Consider the following 23,244-nt stretch of genomic DNA (forward strand, 5'->3'; position numbering starts at 1 on the left):
CGTGATTTGTGTGTGTGTGTGTGTGTGTGTGTGTGTGTGTGTGTGCGCGCACGAGTGGAACCTAAATCCCAGGTAGGCAGGTAGCTTGTGGTTTTCTGGCACGAGGTCACATGTATTTTTAGATTTTGTTTTAAGGGGTGTGCTGCTGCAGAAGTGGAGCAGTATAGACATAAATACAGTACCAGCCTAAGGCATTTTTAAACACACACACACACAGAATAGATGTGTGTCCTGAGAAGACAGAATATTTGTTCAAAAGCAAACGACAATTCAAATTACACTTCAGGCAGTTTATATATGGAGCTGCACTTGTACGTATCCTGGAACTATGTCATTTAATACATTATTCTGTGTAGTCCACACTGACGGGGGTAATTTTAGCAAAAAGCTGTTTTTATGTTTTGGCCACACTATTGTTTTCCATCCATTTCCCAAAAAGCTTCCTGTCTACAATGAAATGTGGGGGTGGGGGGGATTTCCACCATTTTATCTTGTTTTTCTCGACAACACCTAATACTATATACAGAAATGGTGTGTTCCACCATCTTGGAATTGCTGTGATAACATGACAATCACATTTGTGGAAAAGCTATGTTTTCTACACTAGAATGTAAAAGCTGTTTTCAGGTTCATCCATTTTGGACAGAGGATTCAAATTATATGTCTTTTTGGTGGTGGTAAATGTTGTTTTAGTGTGGATGGAACGTCCAGAAATTATGCATTTCTAAGTGTATCTGTCTTAATGAGGACCAGACCATAATATATACAGAATTCCTACATAGTCGTTTATGTTGCACTGTGAGCTTCCTACTGATTATGGGCATATGAATGGGGTGACAATACATCTGACTTGTCTAATGCACATTGTAACTAACTGAATTTGGTGCTAGGCAAAGCTGGGGCCTACAACAGCATGTTCATGCCTACAACATGCTCATGCTGGAACAGGTTTGGGCCTCTTAGTTCCAGTGAAGGGAAATTGTAATGCCACAACATACGAAGATATCGTATACAATTGTGTGCTTCAAACTTTTTGGCAACAGTTTTGGGAAGGCTCACATATGGGTCTGATGTTCAGGTGTCCAAAAACGTATGGTGTGCATAAGTGCCTGCTCTTGGTCATGCACATATGCATATAGTGTGCCTGTACACGCTTAAAACTACATTCTCTCCATCTAATACAGCAGCTGTAAACAAACAACAGCACATCCTGCTGGTGTCATTTGGCATTAGGGGAAATATAGGCTATCAGGTATTTTTATGTAATTCTTTACACCAACCCTATTTATACTTAAGTTTGAGAAACACCATTCTTTTTTTATGGGATTTGACAGACACCCTTATCCAGAGCAACTTACAATTATATCTTCTTGTTTGTTTTTTGATACAACAAAGGGCCTTGCTCAAGGATCCAGCAGTGGCAGTTTGGCAGCCCCGGGATTTGAACTCAAGACCTTCTGAGCAGAAGTCCAAGGTCCTAACCACTGAGCTTTTTTTTTTTTTTTCAAAAGTCTTTTACAATTTGTAATCACAGCTGCAAATAAAACATCTGTGTCCTTTTAACCCAGGTGTTTCCACTGCACTCTGTAAAACCCTGTATACACGGACAATACACTTTCTACCTTAACAGGCTTGATGTGCTTGTGAATGCAGTTGCACTGGCTGGTGCAGGGGAGCGATTAGCCTTTTTAATAATTTTTACTATTTATCATTATTACCATTTACAGTTTTTGGACCGTGTTAGAAGTGAAAACCTTCCGTCTTAACGTACTCTAGTTTGTAATTTGTTATGTCAATGTTCATGATAAATAAATTAACATGAAAATTTGTCTAGGACATCATCTAGCAACTTCTAGTGAATTTTTGGGCATGCTTTAGCTACTTTCCTCTGAAAAGAGTTGGTAACACTGCCGTTAGGTAGATGTGTATTTGTGTGTGTGTCCATGGTCTGGCGTCCCAGCCAGGAATATATATGTGTGTGTGTGTGTGTGTGTGTGTGTGTGTGTGTCCATTATGCCCTGAGATGGACTGGTGTCCCAGCCGGGAATATGTGTGTGTGTGTGTGTGTGTGTGTGTGTGTGTGTCATTATGCCCTGAGATGGACTGGCGTCCCAACTGGTTATATATAATATATATGTGTGTGTGTGTGTGTGTATTATGCCCTGAGATGGACTGGCATCCAAGGCGGGAATATATATGTGTGTGTGTGTGTGTGTGTGTGTGTCCATTATGCCCTGAGATGGACTGGTGTCCCAGCTGGGAATGTGTGCGTGTGTGTGTGTCCATTATACCCTGAGATGGACTGGCGTATATTCCCGAGTCTCGCCCAGTGTTATCGGGATAGGCTCGGATCCACATGGGTACTGAAGATTTAGTCCTTACGTTTTCAAATGTATTCAATGTTTTCCTCAGGACTTGGGACATTCATTAATAATGAACACATTGCTTCATCCAGTCACTAAGCTCCAGATCCCTACACCATGCTTAAAGCTGACAGACGTTTCTTAAATGGCGGACCATCTACATTTAAATATAAACATGTCAGCACATTGCAACACGTAGTAATGTTATAAGGTATTATAATACAGTACTCTATTTATGCTATTTTCCTCATTATTTTTCTGACTAGGTAACATTATTCTCTTTCACACACTTCTATCACTGGTTTCTACAAAAGTTGGACAGCTAACTGTACTAGTGTGAGCTAACATAAGGTTAGCTGAAGTAAAGTAAATCTCCCAAGAACAAAAATCCTGAACTCCAGACATTCATTTCCTCTCCTGCTTTGCTCTGCTACAGTCTGCGCGCGCGCACACACACGCACACACACTGGCTAACTGCTAAATACTCTGTGTGGACAGTCATCGGGACTCTCGCGCGGAGACTTTAGGGCGCGAATGACTTGGGTGCGTCCCAATGCGCATGCGTCCTAAATAATGTATCGAATTAGCACATTACTATTTGTATCGACAGTAATTTAGGCATACTGTGTAGTAAGTAGTGTGCGGTTTGGGACGGAGTCCTTGCTTTGACGTGACAGGTGGATTGTTGCTCTGTGATTGGATGAGTCGCACGAGACTAGTGTTTTGTGATTGGCTAAACCCACACGCGTCCATAAATTATGAATGTCAGGTCGTTGATGACGTCGATCCGGAAGTGGCTCGGGGCGTAACGTTTGAATTTCGACCGTTAGTTTTACAAGCAACCAAACAAAAATATAAAACAGTTAATTAGCTCAGTTCGATCCGTTCATTTTACCAGAGAAATATAATTTACGGAGGGGGGCAGTTAATGCGTGATGTGTAGTAAAGAAACGTCTCGTGTGCAACGCCAAAAAGTAACGAAGGCGAAATTAAAAACAAAGATGGTTGTTAGTAAAGCTTTTCTGGCGTTGCCAGTTAGAAAAAGTCCCGAAATTTCTGTGACCTGCTTATCAAGAAAGACACATCTAAAGTTTAGTTCTTCATTAAAATTAAAGGAGAAGTCTCTGGGTGCTACACTGGGCTTAACTCAGCACAAGGTACAACAGAGCAGAGAGACCTCTGTCTATACACAAGGTAGATTAGCTAGCAAACTAAATAAACAAACTGCATATTGTTTAATACTCTTCACTTGCACTTGACAGAACTTATTATTACTTGGGTTGTCTTCTTTTTTTTTTTTTACTTCAAAGTCTAGCTATTCACTCTAACCACTAAACCTTCATATCACTCACATTCTTCCCTTTTTCATATACTTCATTTCCTCCATAATTTATTTCCTCCATAGACCTGCATTTCCTTTTCTTGTATTTTGATAAAAACCCACAACAGCAGAGTGTGTTATTAAATCATGTCAAGATGTAGTAACAGACTATCTATCTATCTATCTATCTCAAAAGATGCAGAGCCCTATCTTTTTGATGATGAAGAAAACGAAGAAGGTAATAGTTCAAAGATTTTATGCATATTATTATTATTTTTTAATTAAGCTAAAAATAAATTCCTTTGGCCTGTTCCTTCAGGATTTTGTGGATTTGAGATCGTAGAAATTAACATAAAATCAAGGAAACTCTGCAATATGATAATGATAATGAGTCTTTATTGGTCACATATACAGTAGAGCACAGTGGAATTATTTTCTTTGCATTCCCCACAGCCTGTTAGGAAGTTGGGGTCAGAGCACAGGGTCGGCCATGATACAGCGCCCCTGTAGCACAGAGGATTAAGGGCCTTGCTCAAGGGCCCAACAGTGGCAGCTTGGCAGTGCTGCGGTTTGAAGCCCTGACTTTCCGATCAGTAACCAGGAGTAATTGAACGATTTTTAAATATAATCAATTCTTCCCTTAGCACTGGCTATGTACCTAAATTACTTAAATTAGCAGTTATTAAACCCTTGATTAAAAAACCTGAACTTTACCCCTCTCAACTGTCCAGCTATAGACCTATATCAAATCTCCCCTTCCTCTCTAAGATTTTAGAAAAGGTTGTAGCAAAGCAGTTATGCTCGTACTTAGATAGGAATAACATTCATGAAATTTATCATTCAGGTTTTAGACTTCATCATAGCACAGAGACAGCGTTAGTTAAAGTAGTAAATTACCTACTACTGGCCTCTGATCAGGGTTGTGTCTCGCTGCTTGTGTTACTCGACCTTAGTGCAGCTTTTGATACTATAGATCACACTATTCTCCTTGATAGATTAGAAAATGTTGTTGGCATTAAGGGAACAGTTCTCTCCTGGCTCAGGTCTTATCTGACTGATCGTTATCAGTTCGTAGATGTAAATGAAGACTTCTCCACACATACTGAGGTTACCTTTGGAGTTCCACAGGGTTCTGTTTTAGGCCCACTGCTTTTTACTTTATATATGCTACCCCTAGGACAAATTATTCGTAAGCATGGAATTAGCTTCCATTGTTATGCTGATGATACACAATTGTATGTTTCAGCGAAGCCAGAGGACAGACAGAAGCTTAGTAAGGTTGAGGATTGTGTAAAGGACATTAGACTTTGGATGTTAACTAACTTCCTTTTACTTAATTCTGATAAAACAGAAATACGATTATTAGGATCACGTGTAGCTAGAAATAATCTTTCTGATCACATGGTTACTCTGGATGGACTTTCTGTTTCAACATGTACAGCAGTTAAAGACCTTGGAGTGATTATTAACTCCAGCCTATCATTTGATGCTCATGTAGATAATATTACTAGGATAGCCTTCTTTCATCTCAGAAATATTTCTAAGATAAGAAATATATTGTCACTACATGATGCAGAAATATTAGTTCATGCATTCGTCACCTCTAGATTATATTTCTGTAATGCCTTACTGTCTGGATGTTCCAGTAGGAATATAAACAAACTCCAGTTAGTCCAGAATGCAGCTGCTAGAGTCCTAACTAGAACTAGAAGTTACGACCATATCACACCAATATTATCAATACTGCATTGACTCCGAGTGGAATCCCGCATTAACTATAAAATACTTTTATTAGCCTATAAAGCACTAAACAGTCTCGTGCCACAATATCTAAGCGACCTTTTGGTTTTCTATGATCCACCATGCCTACTTAGATCAAGAGATGCAGGCTATTTGACGGTACCTCGAATAGTGAAGGCTACAGCAGGGGGAAGAGCTTTCGCTTATAGAGCCCCACTGTTATGGAACAGTCTTCCTATTAGTGTTCGGGACTCAGACACAGTCTCAGTGTTTAAGTCTAGGCTTAAAACGTATTTGTTTACTCAAGCCTACCCCGACTAGACTTTCTATTATACTAATTCCCAGTCCTAATAATCTTTTCTCTCCCTCTCTCCTTCTGCCGAGCCCCACACGATTTTATGGAGATACTAGAGGTCCAGATCCTTTCTGCCTCTGGATGGAGCTCAAATCTTCTCCAATTCCAGACTGCTGGGACTACGGCTGCTCCTAAGGCCATACAGACTTCATATAAATCCATAATGAACTTTTTCACATTATCTGTTGTTACCCAGATGAGGATGGGTTCCCTTCTGAGTCAGGTTCCTCTCAAGGTTTCTTCCTCTTAAAACATCTTAGGGAGTTTTTCCTCGCCACCGTCGCCACTCAGTGGCTTGCTCAGTTGGGATAAATTCACACCTTTAATATCTGTATACCGTGTTGATATTTCTGTAAAGCTGCTTTGAGACAATGTCTATTGTAAAAAGCGCTATACAAATAAAATTGAATTGAATTGAATTAACCCAGAGCTTTTACCGCTAAACCACCACTGCACATATTCGGAGGAACTTGCAATTTTTCTAAATTACCACAGATTTTTCAGCAGATTTGGGCCAATATGCGTCACATGATGTCATCACAACGCGCATTCAGCCAAAGCCCCGTGTGATTCATGTGCGTCGACCATGAATACAGCTAAAAGGTCTCATTTCCCAACAAACATCACTCTGAAAGACCGTGCAAAATACTTTCATGCAATTGCAATTTTGCAAATTCAAGCAGTTTTCCACCAAAAAAAAGTACAAAAATATCTGCAAATTGTGTCGAAAATTTTAAAAAGCTGCAAGATAATGAAGCATTTTTGGCCACAACAATTTGTACATTGTGTACATTGCCTTTTTATAAAACATGCCAACATGATATGTTGACAGGTCCATTGAATAATGCCCCAGGAGGTAGAAAGGAGAAAGGAACTGTAAGTATTTCTGCTTAATATCTAGGCAATCTAACCTATACAGTGGAATATGAGTTTAAGGTTGCATTCAGAAGAACTTTCTGGAATCTGTCAAAAACTCACCTTCTCATTTTCTGACAGGTGCTAAGGGTTCCTTGTGAATGTAGCTTAATATTATTTTCAGCAGTTTATAGGTTTAACTGTTTCTCCAGCAGTGTGAAGTGAAGCAGAGTGTGCTGAGGACAATATCCAGGATGCTGCAGGAGAACAGGATCATCAGAAAGCAGTGGAACAGGTTATCTCAGGTAAACCTGAAACATTATATTAGACAAATCCTCAGAACCTATGCATATTTCAAATTCCTAAATACCTGACTGTACTACTGGAAGCATTGCAGTATGTCAGAATACCAAAAGATTTGCAAAAGAAACATATGTGTTTAGAAGGCCTGTACTCTCTACAGGTTGTTCACCTCAGTGTTCATCTTTTGTTAGCAATAAGCTAGCCAGCTAAGTGAACAATTTCTTCCTATTGTATAGTTAGCTTTATCAAGGAGATATGGCTGTATGTTGATTGTGTTAAAGCAAATATACTTGTATATACAGTATATATATATATATATATATATATATATATATATATATATATATATATATATTTTAAAGGTAAAAGGTGCTACAGTTCATGCTGTGAGCAGCTATGTAGATTTGGCATCGCTTGATGAACTTGGAGTTGAGGAGACCATCCCATGTTCCCGAGAAGGAATTCTGAGTTAAAGGGGCTTTTTCATTGTTTTTTCCTGGTTGGAGGTTGGGAATTACAAGTTACAACCTCTAGTCAATTGCAGCATTAGCCTTTGCTTCATCTCTGCCTAAAGAGAACGATGCAGCAGCGCTTTAATCCTTTAGTCTGTCAGCTCTCTCACATCGGTAGGGTTGCTCAGCAATGGCAAGACAAATGCTATGTTGATGGTGCCTTGTAAGTGGTAATTTGCAAGTTGTAATAACATCATTTCCCACTTCGGCATATATTTTGTTTGCTTTGGCAGAGCACTTAAAGCTCATAAAAAGATACTTTAACCCCACTGTGACAGTCACAGGCCTAGGTGGTTAATGGTAGTTTTCTACTATAGTGAACTTTAAACATTCATGCAACATTTTGGACTGAAATTTCAGTATAGCAACAACAGAGGACAATAGCAAGTAGCAACATCAACAAGCTAGCCAACTAATGCTAGTGATAATTTAATGGTGATTATTACTTTCTCAAAACAGTGATTAGTTTGGCCGATGTTACAGATTTAGCCAAGTACTGTGTCTGTATATTAATTGATTTAAAGCCAATAATAAACTAATTTAAAAGTAGAGAAGGAGCTGTTGCTGGTCATTCTTCACTGTTCACACTGTGCATGACCATGTTGATTTGGTGTCACTGAATAAACAGGGAGGAACTTATAGTTTAGAAGACTATGATAAGTTGCAGTTGAGGGGGCATTTTTTGTGGATTTTACATTTACATTTATTCACTTAGCAGACGCTTTTATCCAAAGTGACTTACAAATGAGAATTTTACCAGTTGTAGGTGGGGAATTACAAGGTGCAACATGGCCTTGAATGCAGCAAAAGCTTCCTAAAGCCTTGAAATTTTCCACCCAACTGTGTTGATAAGTTGTTCCTTTTTTGAGGCTTCAGATGTCTAATAGAGGCCTCTAGTGGTCAAAAGAATATAGGCCTGAGTACCTTGTGAAACATTTTAAAAGACTGCATGTGTAAATTCTGAACCAGCAAGAGCGAAAAAGGAAGAAATTCTTGAATAATGTATGACTTTTTATTATTATTAATCATTGCCTAGAAATGAACTTTAAATAATAATGTGAGCAGAAATCTCTTCATAGAGCTTATATTGTGATGGCTCTGGGCTTCTCATCAGAAGACTGTGAGTTTGAATCCTGGTACTGCCAATCTGCCACTGTTGGGTCTTTGAGCATGACCTTTGGATAAAAGCGCCCGCTAAATAACTTAAATGTAAATAATACTACTCGGTCATGCCAAAAGTATGGGGACACCTGACCATCACACACATATTTGGTTATTCCCCAAACTTACAGAGTTGGAAGCACACAATTGTACAGAATGTCTTTGCAAGCTGTAGCATTACAGTTTCCCTTCACTGGAACTAAGAGGCCCAAACCTGTTCCAGCATGACCAAGCCCCTGTGCACAAAGCAAGTTCCATGAAGACATCATTTGCAATGGTTGGAGTGGAAGAACTCGAGTGTCCTGAACAGAGCCCTGACCTCAACCCCACTGAACACCTTTGGGATGAACTGGAACGCCGACTGCACCCCAGACCCACTCACCCAACTAATGCTCTCGTGGCTGAATGATCACAAATCCCCAAAATCTAGTGGAAAGATTTTGCATAAGAGTGGTGCTTATTATAACAGCAAAGACGGGACTAAATTTGAAGTGGGATGTTCAACAAACACATATGGGTGTAATGCTGAGGTGCCCACAAACTTTTTGACAAACTTAACTGGATGGTCACAGTGACAGTGTTTCTTTACATTAGCAGTCTAATCGTGTCTAGCTGCATTGCATTTTGGAAATTTGAGTCATTGGAAAATAGTGAGGGGAAAAAGCTCCTCTCACCCTTTTTTTTTTTTTTGCCACTAACTGCAAAACCTGACTGTTATAAATTAAGTTTGAGAAATTTGACTTTTTTTTTCTCCTATTAAATGCCTCAGCCATGTGACATCAGTGCAGCAGACAACTGTGAACTTCCCACTATTCATTATTAAACACATCACTTTAGACCTGCACAATGTTCTTTTCATGTTAAAAGCACACTGCAATATAGAATATTTGATATTCTTGTTATTTTGTTTTTGTTGAAATGTGGTCACGTATTATAGAATAAGTGTGTGTGTGTGTGTGTGTGTGTGTGTGTGTGTGTGTGTGTGTGTGTTATATAGCTTTTCTAGAACTGCCTGCTTCTAACAGGAATACTAAGAATACAGCACCAACCAAGAAATTAGCACCAGAACAATTAAACACATCACAAACATATCAATATATTCTGAACTGAGGAAATGTTTTCTGGAATCTGTTTTCTCCTGCAGATTCAGGCAGGTAGAAAATAAGAGTGGAGCTAAACGATAAGATGGAATGTTGCTTACACAAGGTATTCGTTATTGCACACATTAGTTTAGACAATGACATACTGTTCTGTTCCTGTTAAAAACACATTGTGATATAGAATTTTGTTGTTCTTATAACTTGTAGACTTATCAAAGAAGATTGTTAAACCTGCTTGGAATGCTGTAGAGACTGATCTGCAAATGTTGGAGAATGACTTTCAAGACTTTTATTTTGCCTATATGCATGTAAAAAAAAAAAAAAAAAAAAAAGTAAAAAATACATGTTGAAAATATTACACTAGATGTTTGACCCTAGATGGTGCTATATTCAAAGCTTTCACTAACTGATCGTTACTTCTTCTTTTTTTTTTTTTTTTTTAAATGTTTATGGCAATGGTAAAAATTTACCCTCAAATTTTAGGTTTTGGAGAGGCATGAATTATTTTAAGGTTGACTGGTATTTGGGAATTTGTTTGTTAACAGTTTGCTAACAAAAAGCATTGTGATAAGGTCATTTTGTCTGCTTTTGTTGTCTTGGGGTTTACAAAGATGTTTACACTCTGGTTGAACTTGTGGATTGAAAATAGTTATTTCTTTAATACAGTCACTGTTGAGCTTCTGAGTTTTTAGAATGTTCTGTATTACTTTCTCTGTGTTGGTCATACGCACAGTGTGTGCAGATACATTTCATATTCAGAAAATATATATGATAAAAATAAGACCTTTTTCCTGGTCATTACTATTGTGTGCACTTGACCTTGCATAACATTCTGTTTTAAATTTCTCATCTCATCAGAAGATAATTGTCATTTACTTGTGCGTGCTTGTATGTGGTCACATGATGATCACAGACATTTTGCCACTTCAGTAGCACTTTGATTAATTATATTCTTTGGGTTTTTAAAGTACAAGCAAACAAATTTGGTGCTTAATATATGAGAGCTCATTTGAGTGCAGACAATCTAACCGTTGACAGAAAGACAAATGGCAGAAAGACATGTGTAAAGTAAGATAAGAAGAAAGGTATATTCTTCCTACTGAGCCCTAATTTAAACTGTAACCACTTGTTGCACATGACACACAGAAGAGCACATATTCATTCAGCCATTAAAAGTTCGCGAACACCACCTATAATTACTGAGTATTAAAGTTAATTGTGGAAAACAAATGTATACAATGATTACATTCTGTGAGTGTTTTGGTTTCACACACACCAATCAGCCATAACTTTAAAACCACCTGCCTAATATTGTGTACATTCCCCCGTACATTAAAACCACTGACAGGTGACATGATTAACATTGATTATCTTGTTACAGTGGCACCTGTCAAGGGGTGGGATATATTAGGAAAAAATGAACAGTCAGTTCTCGAAGTTGATGTGCTGAAAGCAGGAAGAACTGATAAGTGTAATGATCTGAGCGAGGCCCAAATTTGATGGTTAGACGACAGGGTCAGAGCATCTCCAAAACGGCAGGTCCTGTGGGGGGGTGTTCCCAGAATGCAGTGATTAGAACCTAACAAAAGTGATTAAAGGAAGGACAACCAGTGAAATGGTGACAGGGTCATGGGCATACAAGGCTCATTGATGTGTGTGAGGAGTGAAGGCTAGCGTGTCTGTTCTGATCCCACAGAAGAGCTACTGTTGCACAAATTGTGGAAAAAGTTAATGCTGGCTATGATAGAAAGGTGTCAGAACACACAGTGCATCACAGCTTGCTGAGCTGCCCATGCTGACCCCTGTCCACTGACAAAAGCACTTACAATGGGCATCTGAGCATCAGAACTGGACCATGGAGCAATGGAATCATGTTTTCCTTTACATTATGTGGATGGCCAGGTGTGTGTGCATCGTTTGCCTGGGGAAGAGATGGCACCAGGATGCAATATGGGAAGAAGGCAGCGTGATGTTCTGCTGGAAATGTGGATGTTACTTTGACACGTAGCACCAACCTAAACATTGTTGCAGACCAAGTACACCCCTTCAAGGCAACAGTATTCCTTAATCAGCAGGATATTGCACCATGCCATAGTGCACAAATTGTTTAGAAATGGTATGAGGAACATGACTCAAACAACCAGCTTAAGAGGTTAAAAGTTGTTTTTAATTTTTTTTAACACTGTTTAAGGAACTGAGTAGAGCTAAACAGTGTTTGTGCTGCATTGTAATATATATTCAGCAAAAAAAGAAACGCCCTCTCACATTCAACTGCTTTTATTTGCAGCAAATTTCTTGACATGTGTAAATATTTGTATTAACATCAAAACCTTCAACAACTGAGATATAAACTGAACAAGTTTCACAGACATTTGAGGAATAGAAATGGAATAATGAGTCCCTGAACAAAGGGGGGTCAATATTAAAAGTAACAGTCAGTATCTGGTGTCCTCCAGCGGCTTTAAGTTCTACGGCGCATCTCATCCTCATGGACTGCACCAGATTTGTCAGTTCTTGCTGTGAGATGTTACTCCACTCTTCCACCAAGGCATTTGCTAGTTCTCGATCACATCCGGGGGGACACACGGTTATATGTTATTTTCCACTGCAAGGACGATTAGCTGTCCTTCATGTCTCCCTTTAGCACCGTCTTAGGCATCTTACATTATAGACATTGCAGTTTATTGCTCTGAACACATCTGCAGTCCTCATGCCTCCCTGCAGCAGGCCCATGGCATGTTCACGCAGGAACCCTAGACATCTTTCTTCTGGTGTTTTTCAGAGTCAGTAGAAAGGTCTCTTTAGTGTCCTAAGCTATTGTAACTGTGACCTTAATCACCTACCGCCTGTACACTGTTCGTGTCTTAAGGACTGTTCCGCAGGTGCATGTGCAATAATTGTTTAAGGTTCATTGAACAAGCATGAAAAACTTCATTTAAACCCTTTCCAATAAAGATCTGTAAAGCTTATTCAGATTTGACAAAATTATCTTTAAAATACAGTCTCCTGAAAAAGGGACATTTCCTTTTTTACTGAGTGTATGTGTACCATGTGTACACACAAAACTTAGTGTCTACACATGTTATTGCAGTGGCCTGAAAGGGACATCAAATGGTCTGTTTGATGATTGGGGTGTTTCCTACTGTTTTATGGTTCCTTGTGGTTTACAGAATTAAGTCTTTAGATGTAGCTGTACTTATGTAAATAAAGTGTGGTTTAGGAGGCTTTGGAAGTTTTTCATGAAACGTTGAAATCACTTATTAAGTGTTATTTTTTATATAGTTTTTTCTTCTCTAGAAGCACAGAAATGTTTATTTCTTTACAGTGATTATACTTGTTCAATCAAACCTGCTTGCAGTTGTTGCCCAAAACTGTTATCTTGGTTGCCTGGTGTTTCAAAACATAGTCATTTAAATGATATCTATCTTTAATGACTGTCAAAATTGTAATGAACAGTATGCAAACCTGCTCATAATTATTGCAGCTCAACGATACCTCAACACGTTACGACACAACAGCATCTCAATGCAGAAGGAGTCCCAAGGGCAAGGCCACATCATGATTGTGTTTTATTCACTACATTTAGATTTTTAAAAAATAATAAATAAAATCTCCTTACTAAGACGGCAAATTATTCAGAGGCAGAAATGCACTCTGCCTTTATGCATTTATAGAAAATGAGTCATGTCTGAAATAAATGTTTTCATAGAGTGAAATGCCTATGAAATGAAACAGGTCGTATCATGGTTAAAATTGAGAAGTATTAATTAAGTTTTCAAAGACTTTATGATTAAGCAATAATTACTGTACATGGGTGGAACATGATTAACAATGATTATGGTTTTTCCTAGGTGCTAGTATTTATTAGGTATGTCCTTCCTTCCTTACTTACTTTCTGTCTGTCTGGAGTTTCACATGTTTACCCATGTCAGAGTGATTTTTCTCCAGTTTCTCCAGCTTCCACCCACCTCCCAAAAACATGCCAGTAAGTGGATTGGATTCTAAATGGCCCCTAAGTGTGAATGAGTATGTGAATACAGTATGTGAGCTTGGTGTTGTGTGATGGACTGGCATCCCACCCACAGTGTTTCCCTGTATTTAGGGGTGTATTTAGGCCTCATGCCCACTGTTTCTGGATAGAGTCCAGATATACTACCATCCTGACCAGGATAAAGTGGTTAATGAAAATGACTTTTTTTTCCTGTGGTTTCTTTCATTTCTAACTTTGTCATAATTTTAACATTTGAATTTTGACCTTGAACCAGAGAGCACATTTGAGCTTTTGCAGTGGAATTTTAAAAAGCTTCTCTTGGACAAATTAGATGCTTTTCCACAGGTTAATGAAAATCGTTGTAGCAAAATTCAATAAAATGTGATTGATTGTGATGAATATGACGCTTATAAATCTTGTGACATCACTTATATCCACTATAGAGATTCCAGCAGAATTGATGCATCACAGTAAATCATTACAGCAGGATATGTGAAGTTGAGTGCTTCTCAGAGAAGTGCTTGCTCACCCCGGTTTTATGGGGACTCTTAGTAATTTAGTAATTTAAAAACCTTGGAAAGCCCTTGAATTGAATTGAAATGATCCTGGCATTGCTCTTCTGGAAATTAGATCTTAACATTGACTTGGTTGACTGATGGCTTTGAATGCACAGACAAAACTTGTGGTGAAGATGATCTGACAATGCTGGGCTGAAATCTGGAACAGGATAACCTACACCATATTGTCAGTGTTGTCAGTGTTAACACTGTCTTTTTTTTCTTTTCTTCTGTTGTGCCAAGTCACTGCTGCTCTACTAGGTAAAGCTGATCCAGTCTACCCTGGAGCTGGACTGCACTATAAAGAGAAAACACAGTGCTGAGTAGTTTTCTGTGGCCACGCCACATTATTACGGCCATGTACATTTTGCTTCAGACACCAGTGACGAATTAAGCTGTAATTATTTTTTACCACTAGGCTCATTTAATGTCATATGTTGAAATGGGTAAAGCAAATAGAGCCCCACCCAGCCTTTAATTGCTGTAATATGCCACCTCTGCTCAATATAATCTCCATAATGGAGGGTAGAGAAACAGGAAAAACACAAACGGCAATTATCCCTCTAGGGATAAGCGGGTCAAATTGGGCCACACTGACTCAGTATACACAGTTTCCAAGCTTCCAACTAACTTCTTCCATTTCCTTATACACAGCAAGTTAATTTCTTTTTGATAGTTTATTTCTTTTGGGTGGAACACAAATGATGCAGAATAATTGATACTTATAAAGTTAGATCTCGGCTCTTACAAAAGCTCAGTGTACTTGCGTGTGTTTCCTAATCCTACTACAACGTAGGATGTATACTTTAAAGATCTATGCTTATATTTAATTTATTGGAATAAAAAATGTTAGTAGATCGGGAACCATTTAGTCTCGTAGCAACGTTTTTAGTGTTGACCTTTTCATAGGGAATCTTTTCTGGAATATATTTGTGTTGAATTAATGAATATAGTGTGACAAATGGCTTTGATGGCCATGCCATCATGTACAGTGAATATCTCAATAGGGAGACCTGGATATTCTGGCTCGTTCTAAAGCGGACATGGTGAAGATTCATATAGAGAACTTCATTTCTGTTAAAAGTCCTCATTCACACAATTAAAAAAAAAATAAATGTTGGTATTTGACAGATATGTTCCACTGGTTGCTTGCCTTTCTAGATATTACACAACTGAAGAGACTAAGCTTTCATGGAGTTATTATTGCACCTAGTGGTCAAAAAGCACAGCGCAATTAACGGGCTAGTTTAAAAATACTCGTTGGTCACCATCTTGTTTTATAGCAAATGATTTGCTATTAAAGCTAATAAGTTTCAGACAGTGAGTATATGATATACAAAACTATTTCTATTGTAAGATATGTTGCAAAGATTGAGAGAGAGAAAGGAGGGATTATGGAGTGGATAATGTCTGTACACCACGGTGACCTTGTTTCCCACCCAAAGGCTACGAAAATGGTGTCTGCTTTTAAATTTTTTGTTAGTTTCAAGCCATTTGTGTAGATTTAGAGATGTAGTTGGGCTGAAAATTTCGTTGAACCGTGGCAATCCTGGATAATGATATTAGCTCTTCTGTATTCATCTCGCACATGGGAAACACAGCTGAACAAAGGTACGTCTAAAGGTGTTAAAAAGATGAGATACTAAACTGTATGCTGGATGACTATACACTCACCCTTCACTTTATTAGACTGTTGTGTGTGAAATATCCAGGAGATCATCAGTTTCTGAAATACTCATACCAGCGCATCTGGCACCAACATCCATGACACAAGTCACAGAGATCATACTTTTTCTTCATTTTGATGTTTCATGTGAACATTAACTGAAGCTCTTGACCTATATCTGCAGGATTTAAAAAAAATAAAAATAAATTGTATTGCATTGCTGCTACATGGTTGGCTGATTAGATAACTGTGTGAATGTGCAGGTGTACAGGTGTTCTTAATAATGTGGACGGTGAGTGTATGTTGTTGACTCAACTGCATATTTTGTGGTTACTCTAAATATTCACTAGATAGTAGTCGATAGTAAATGTGAAGTGTGATATCTTGTCAACGTAAATTAGTTTGAGGCTATGTTGTTTTTTAATGTCGTCCTAACCCGCTAAATTCTGTGGTCCTCAGCCACTGCTGTGTGGAGTGATACGTTTTAATGGCTTCTTTCTGGAGGAACGTTTTTTGCACTCCTTAGATCTTGGTGACTCAATCCTCCATTTATTCACTGTTACAGGCTCCAGGGAAATGGCTTGCTCTTAAGTTTTCTGTGGGCCACACACCGCTGAGTTTAGTGTTATAACTGATTCAACTCATTGCTAAGCCCTTCATTACTTGAATTGGGTGTGTTGGAGACTAAACAGTAAACTCCGTCCTGTGATTCTCCCGCTTTCAACTCAAACTGGTGTTGTACAGTATGCAGCCATAATATAGACCTTGCACTCATTATGTGCAGTGGTGTGGCCACATGGGTGGTATAAGGTGTAAGATGTTGCCTTTAAAATAAGCTTTCCACCGCAGCTTACATCACTGAGAGGTCACTACTCCTGTCCATTTCATGCAGACTTTATTCTTCTTTTCTAGCGCATGTTTATTTATATCTTCAATGTATTTTGTTATTTTGACAAAATACCATCAATACAATAATATTATGCAGATATTCCTTTTCCCAAATCAGATATTCTGCTCACCTGGACATAATTTGGTAGCACTTGTCCCCTTAGAGGAAGGGAAGTACAACATCACTGCAAATCAAGTTATTCTGACTGATCCTATTTATCCTAAATATTTCTATCCTATTCTGGATATTTCTATTCTAATGAGAGAGGTCTCTTCCAGGATGACCCCGCCCTTATCCATATGTGTAATGATGTTAATTATTTCATGTGACCTTCACAGTAAACTAGGGATGCAACTAACGGTTATTTTCATAATCGATTAATCTGCCGATTATTTATTTATTTATTTATTTATTTATTTATTCGATTGATCAGATTTTTTTATTATTAAAATTTTCAATACATGATTTTGTTTATTTAAAATAAAATCCACAAAACTGAGTGTCACAAAAACAAATTTCAGACTAAAACTTCACATTAACACAAGGCATTTTCATAGCCTTCTTTGCTCAAATTTACCAAGGTTGCTAATATTAGTGGCGGGCACAATGTATATGTGTGTGTGTGTGTGTATATATATATATATATATATATATATATATATATATATATATATATATATATATGTGTGTTAAATAGGTGTGCAACAATTATTGGCACCCTTTTAGTCAATACTTTGTGCTACCTCCCTTTGCCAAGATAACAGCTCTGAGTCTTCTATAATGCCTGATGAGGTTGGAGAATACATGGCGAGGGATCTGAGACCGTTCCTCCATACAGAATCTATCCAGATCCATCAAATGTTGAGGTCCATGCTGGTGGACTCTCCTCTTCAGTTCACCCCACAGGTTTTCTATGGGGTTCAGGACTGGGATGGCCATGGCAGGAACTTGATTTTGTGGTCAGTAAACCATTTTTGTGTTGATTTTGATGTATGTTTTGGATCATTGTCCTGCTGGAAGATCAAACCACGGCCCATTTTAAGCTTTCTGGCAGAGGCAGTCAGGTTTTCATTTAATATCTGTTTTTGATGGAGTCCATGATGCCATGTATCCTAACAAAATGTCCAGGTCCTCTGGCAGAAAAACAGCCCCAAAACATTAAAGAGCCACCACCATATTTAACCGTGGACATAAGGTACTTTTTCATATGGCTACCTCTCTGTGTGCACCAAAACCACCTCTGGTGTTTATTGCCAAAAAGCTCTATTTTTTTTTCATCTGACCATAGAACCCGATCCCATTTGAAGTTCCAGTAGTGTCTGGCGAACTGAAGATGCTTGAGTTTGTTTTTGGATGAGAGTAGAGGCTTTTTTCTTGAAACCCTTCCAAACAACTTGTGGTGATGTAGGTGACTTCAGATTGTATTTTTGGAGACTTTCTAACCCCAAGACGCAAATAACTTCTGCAATTCTCCAGCTGTGATCCTTGGAGATTTTTGTCCATTTGAACCATCCTCTTCACAGTCCATTGAGACAATATAGACACACGTCCAATTCCAGGTTGATTCATAACATTTCCAGTTGACTGGAACTTCTTAATTATTGCCCTGATGGTGGAAATGGGCATTTTCAATGCTTCTGCTATTTTCTTATAGCCACTTCCCATTTTGTGAGGCTCAACAACCTTTTGCCGCACGTCACAGCTATATTCCTTGGTCTAACCCACTGTAATGAATGACTAAGGGAATTTGGCCTATGTGTTACTTCATATTTATACCCCTGTGAAACAGGAAGTCATGGTTGAACAATTTCCTGTTCCTAGTCACCCAGGTGTACTAAAAAAATATGTAAATATTAATGGGAATATACTTAAAATATAGTTCTCTCGTATGAATTCATAGGAGTGCCAATAACATAAACATTAAAATTTATATGTCTATGTTGCAGGTTGCAGTCTTCTTTGTGACATTAAATATAAAATACTCCCATGCCTTAAAGGGCTTGGGTCACACACTTTTTTCTGCTGTCACTTGATTACTCCTCTGTCTGATGGTGACTGAGGTCATGTTTGGCATAAAAGGTAATGCTGACATAAACAGTAAACTGAAGAAATTCATTTTTGTTAAATCTGGGTATTCTGCTAATGCTAGCGGTGTCGTTTTACCTGTGTTTGACATCATGTGCCATCGAAAGGGAAACGGCTTATACTTCCGGTTAGTAAAAAATTTCTGTCGTTTGTGAGAGAAGAAAAAAAAGCTTTTTTTTTTTGTTTTGTTTTTTTTCTAGGCTTTCTTCTAGCCTACTGGGCCTACTTGAATAAAAATAAGTATAGCACAGACACATAATATTCTTGTCACAGGCATTCAGGATAGTCCTTTGTCCACACCTGGCGGCTTATGTTGCACATGTTTATGAGGTTAGAACTTCCTGAAAGTTTGAAATGCCTGGAGGACAGATCAGTTGCTCTAATCATTATAAAATGTTAGGCAGTTACCAGCATATGAAAGTGTTTTATCAGCTCATGCACCATACAGTATTTCTGCATATAACAAACATAAGCTGACACTTACCTATTTGCAAGAACAAATGTGCTAGCAGGTTTGAAATTATAGAATATGACGTTCGACCTGTCTGACAGCATCGTCATTAATCACTGGTTGATGGCCTGTAAATTAAGATGGTGACATGTAACTGATAATTAGCCTGCCGTTCAGCTCAGTTCTAAAAAATGCCTCTCTGTTTAACCCTAGAGCACAGGTATAATTGCACATCGCCTAAAGGAACATGAGGTGAGTATTATGGAGGGCAAGAGTGAGCTTCGGCGCCATGTGTTACGTAAGCTCTGATGAGAACATGATAAGACCTGGAGCTGCATCCACACAGCCGAGAGGTAGCCAGGCCATCTGTGTGACGAACATTAGTGCTGATTTGATGTATGACAGTTTTAGTGCTTCTGACAGCCATTCATATTTGTCTGTGCATAGTTCTCTGTGCAAACTGAATTGTCAGTGGTGTTTGAACTGGCTTGGTCTGTTGTTCTGTCAGGTTTTGTTTTTCCGCTGTGATAAGAATACGGCCAAAGGCAGCACTGTTTGGAGTAAAATGTTCCTGTGGTGCAATCCAGCCCTAAAAGTGGAGCTGTCTGCAGCTCTGTCTCATGGGGCTTGAACTGTTCGTAATGGTCTGCTTACATTTCACTGTAGCCTGACGAACAGAAATTGGCTGTTTTAGGGCATCAAGCAGCGTGACCGTTAAGAGCACTAAACCTCAAAGTGCCTTTTTATTTCACATTTTGACTAGTACTTTAAAAATATGTGAAGATACACTGCTTGCTGCTGTCTCTTACTTAAACCACTTTAAACCCACCCACTGTTTTGTACTGACTTTGTTTGTAAGCTGTTAACATTTTACACTGTTAGTGTGCATGAGAAATCCTCAGACACATTACACACAGTTCCCACACTAATTTAGAATGATAAGGGTGTGGAACTGATTGATTCTTAAATGCTTTCATCAATCAAAGCGGTTTAGGTCACATTTGTGGCTACACACATTCAGGCCAGATTTCCTAACATTGGTGGTAAACAAACTACTTGATGCAAAAAAGGACAAGGACAAGAAATAAAATGCTAACCATGAAGATGAAGATAAATCATACGGGTCAGCTTTGCATATGGTTACTAAAACCAGTTGTGAAGTGATCGTCAGAACATAAAGCATGTTTAAGTAAACACGGAGGGCCAAATGGTTTATGCTGCGCTCCATTTCCTCGGAGCATTCTGTAAACACAGTAATTGCTTTGATATACTTAGCGATGTGCTTTCATTGTCACATCTTTGAACTGAAATAGGAGTTTGATTTTGTTTACTGTTTCAGGCGTCCTTTTGGTTTTTGCCCCGTTGTTGCAGACCCTCCCAAGACATGACATTTATAGTAAGAGGAACAACTCCAATGTCTAAAAAAAAACATCGTAGCACTATAACAAAAGGCCAACAGAAGGGACTATTATTATTACAGGATCATAAGGCAGATGATATGAGGATTATTTTACGCTCGTTAATTTGTGCTAACTGTTTCTCTGCTGTGGAAGTTACACAGAGGAATCGGCAAGTGTACATGTTTAACCCTAGGTTCACATTAGCAAGCACCAGGTGACTGACCGTTCATTTTCAATGTTTGTGTGCAATGTTTGGAGCCACAATTTCAGTGACGCTTGAATTGAGATTTTCCTAATTCCCTGCAAATTTGGTATGATACAGTAAAGATACAAATCCAAATTAATGACCAATTAAATGGCACATATGGTCTGTTTCTACAGTTCCCCACCCAAAACTTTAGTTCCTACCTGCAGTTAGTCCCATTTACTGTTTGATGCATAGAAATGGAAGAAAAGTCTGTAACTGTGGTTTCATCTTATCCTGACGATATGTGACCTGTCACTAAATGCGTATCGAGACATTTGAAGAAAAAAGCTTGGAAGGAAATAGCAGTGTAGTGCGTGTGTGTAGCTTGTAAAGTTAGCTTGCAACAATACTAGTACAAAGTTTAATGTGTAACATATAAATCAAACACCCAATTTTATTTTGTGTAGAGCTGTATGTGCTACACAGTTGCAATCAAAATTATTCAACCCCCATTGCAAATCAGGTTTATTGTCAAAATTTACAGACTTTCAGCTGCTTGCAATGAACAAATCCAACAAAAGCAATTGAAATAGTTCGACACAATGAATGCTTCAAACGGTTTCCTCAAATTCAATTGAAAATGCAACTTATAATGATTTCTCCAGTTTCAAAATTATTCAACCCCTTTATGGCAAGCATCTTTAGTACTTAGTAGAGAAATTATTATTATTATTATTTATTTATTTTTTGCTGTTGTAACCTGCTGCAAACGAGATGCATAGCCAGACACCATCTTCTGGCAGTGCTCCTGAGGAATCTTATCCCATTCTTCATGAGCAATGGCCTCCAGTTCAGTAATATTCTTGGGTTTGCGTGCTGCAACCGCATTCTTCAAATCCCGCCAGAGCTTTTCTATGGGTGTCAAATCAGGTGACTGTGATGGCCCTGTAGAATCTTCCAGGACTTTTTCGGCAACCAAGCCTTGGTGGAATTTCAGGTATGCTTGGGATCATTGTCCTGTCGAAAGGTCCAGTGATGCCCAAGCTTTAGCTTCCTCATAGACAGCATATTGCAATTGCTTTTGTTTGATTTGTTCATTGCAATCAGCTGAAAGTCTGAAAATTTTGACAATAAACCTGGTTTGCAATGGGGGTTGAATCATTTTGATTGTTATTTTTTGATTGTTATTGTTATTTTTATTGATTATTAACATTTATAAGAACTGTGCACCCCCACTAACAATAATAGTAGCAGTTGTTACACATCCTCAAGAGACTTGTTGCTTGCTAGTATGAACCTAGGGTAAGGAGAGCTTGTGGCATGTGTTGCTGCAGTCAAGCCTCTGAAATATATGAAGTATGTATGACTATTAGATATTTATGTAGATTATCTAGCTGAAGACAACTCAGAAAGGAAGGGTTGCAACCTTTTACAGACTTTTTATTATTATTATTATTATTATTATTATTATTATTATTATTATTATTATTATTATTATTATTATTATTTCTTTTACACTCTCTGGTAAAAGAAGTATGCAGAGAAGTATGCATTTATTGTCCATTTCAAGTTCAAAACAGATGTGTCATCTATTCAGAGTCTGTGACTCAAGTCAAAAGTGGTACCAGGAAGTGCTAATGCAAAACACAACATAACCACTTCATATTGTCTTATTTGTAGCTATGACTACACTAATAAGGAAGCATTAAAAGATAATTGTTGCCATTCAGTCAGTAATTTATTCTGACATTTGCAAGAATTTTTTTTAGGTTGCTGAACCTTTGTGAATTTTAGTTGACTATATCTTAAAGTCGTACAGTTACACTTTTTAAAAAAATCATGGAAAGCTTGATCACTGATGATGGAAGTACTAAAACAGCCACATAATTACTATGATCAAATTGCATTATATATGTTTTGCTCTACTCTTTTTGTATATATCTGCTGTTTAGGTTTGTAGACAAAGTAAGCTAAGAGGTCCTATTATTATTTGCCAAGAACATAGCACCTGGTCATGCATCTAAGTAGTGACAGGAGGTTAAAATGGTTTCAGAAAGCGTTAAGGTCTAGAACTCTGTGTTTTTTGAGGTCTAGAACATTTTCCATATACTACTGGTTTGAGCCTATAAGCATTTTCACACAACCTTTGTCAGAGTAGGTTGTTTATCACACTTTATTAAAAGCTGTCAAAAATGATCCAAGCTCTCTTATTAATTATTTCATAATGCTCTTTGTTCTTTCAAATTTGCATTTGTGGTTAGTACTCCATGAGGTGTTAATATAAGTAATTACCTGGCAGAACTAAATA

The 23,244-nt window shown here is 38.1% G+C and overlaps 1 protein-coding gene across 6 annotated transcripts; it reads left to right on the forward strand.

Moving 5' to 3' along the window:
• Window positions 1–3,119: 3,119 nt before the first annotated feature.
• On the forward strand, window positions 3,120–10,913 carry LOC124628872 (uncharacterized). 6 transcript variants are annotated; one of them, XR_006983627.2, is made up of 6 exons: window positions 3,132–3,557; window positions 3,881–3,922; window positions 6,612–6,655; window positions 6,847–6,939; window positions 9,755–9,816; window positions 9,918–10,913. XR_006983627.2 is itself a non-coding variant. In XM_047159941.2 (5 exons), the coding sequence occupies exons 1-5, from the start codon at window positions 3,299–3,301 to the stop codon at window positions 9,017–9,019; spliced, it is 669 nt and encodes a 222-aa protein (XP_047015897.1). In that variant the 5' UTR covers window positions 3,120–3,298; the 3' UTR covers window positions 9,020–9,600. The 6 variants fall into 6 exon arrangements, 4 of the variants coding, with proteins under 4 accessions (XP_047015897.1, XP_047015899.1, XP_047015896.1 ...); XM_047159941.2 differs by lacking the exons at window positions 9,755–9,816; window positions 9,918–10,913 and adding an exon at window positions 8,786–9,600 and having other exon boundaries at window positions 3,120–3,557; window positions 6,850–6,939; XM_047159943.2 differs by lacking the exons at window positions 9,755–9,816; window positions 9,918–10,913 and adding an exon at window positions 8,834–9,600 and having other exon boundaries at window positions 3,121–3,557; window positions 6,850–6,939.
• The last annotated feature ends 12,331 nt before the right edge of the window (window positions 10,914–23,244 follow it).

Source organism: Ictalurus punctatus, chromosome 14 (genome assembly GCF_001660625.3).
Source record: "Ictalurus punctatus breed USDA103 chromosome 14, Coco_2.0, whole genome shotgun sequence".
NCBI lineage: Eukaryota > Metazoa > Chordata > Actinopteri > Siluriformes > Ictaluridae > Ictalurus > Ictalurus punctatus.

What these genes read in the sequence shown, in the direction of transcription:
- LOC124628872 (XM_047159940.2), top strand. Translation starts at nt 3,299, where the DNA reads ATGTGTAGTAAAGAAACGTCTCGTGTGCAACGCCAAAAAGTAACGAAG. An exon ending in GACCTCTGTCTATACACAAG is followed by an intron (nt 3,558 to 3,880) that starts GTAGATTAGCTA and finishes CTATCTCAAAAG; the next exon opens with ATGCAGAGCCCTATCTTTTT. An exon ending in TGATGAAGAAAACGAAGAAG is followed by an intron (nt 3,923 to 6,611) that starts GTAATAGTTCAA and finishes ATATGTTGACAG; the next exon opens with GTCCATTGAATAATGCCCCA.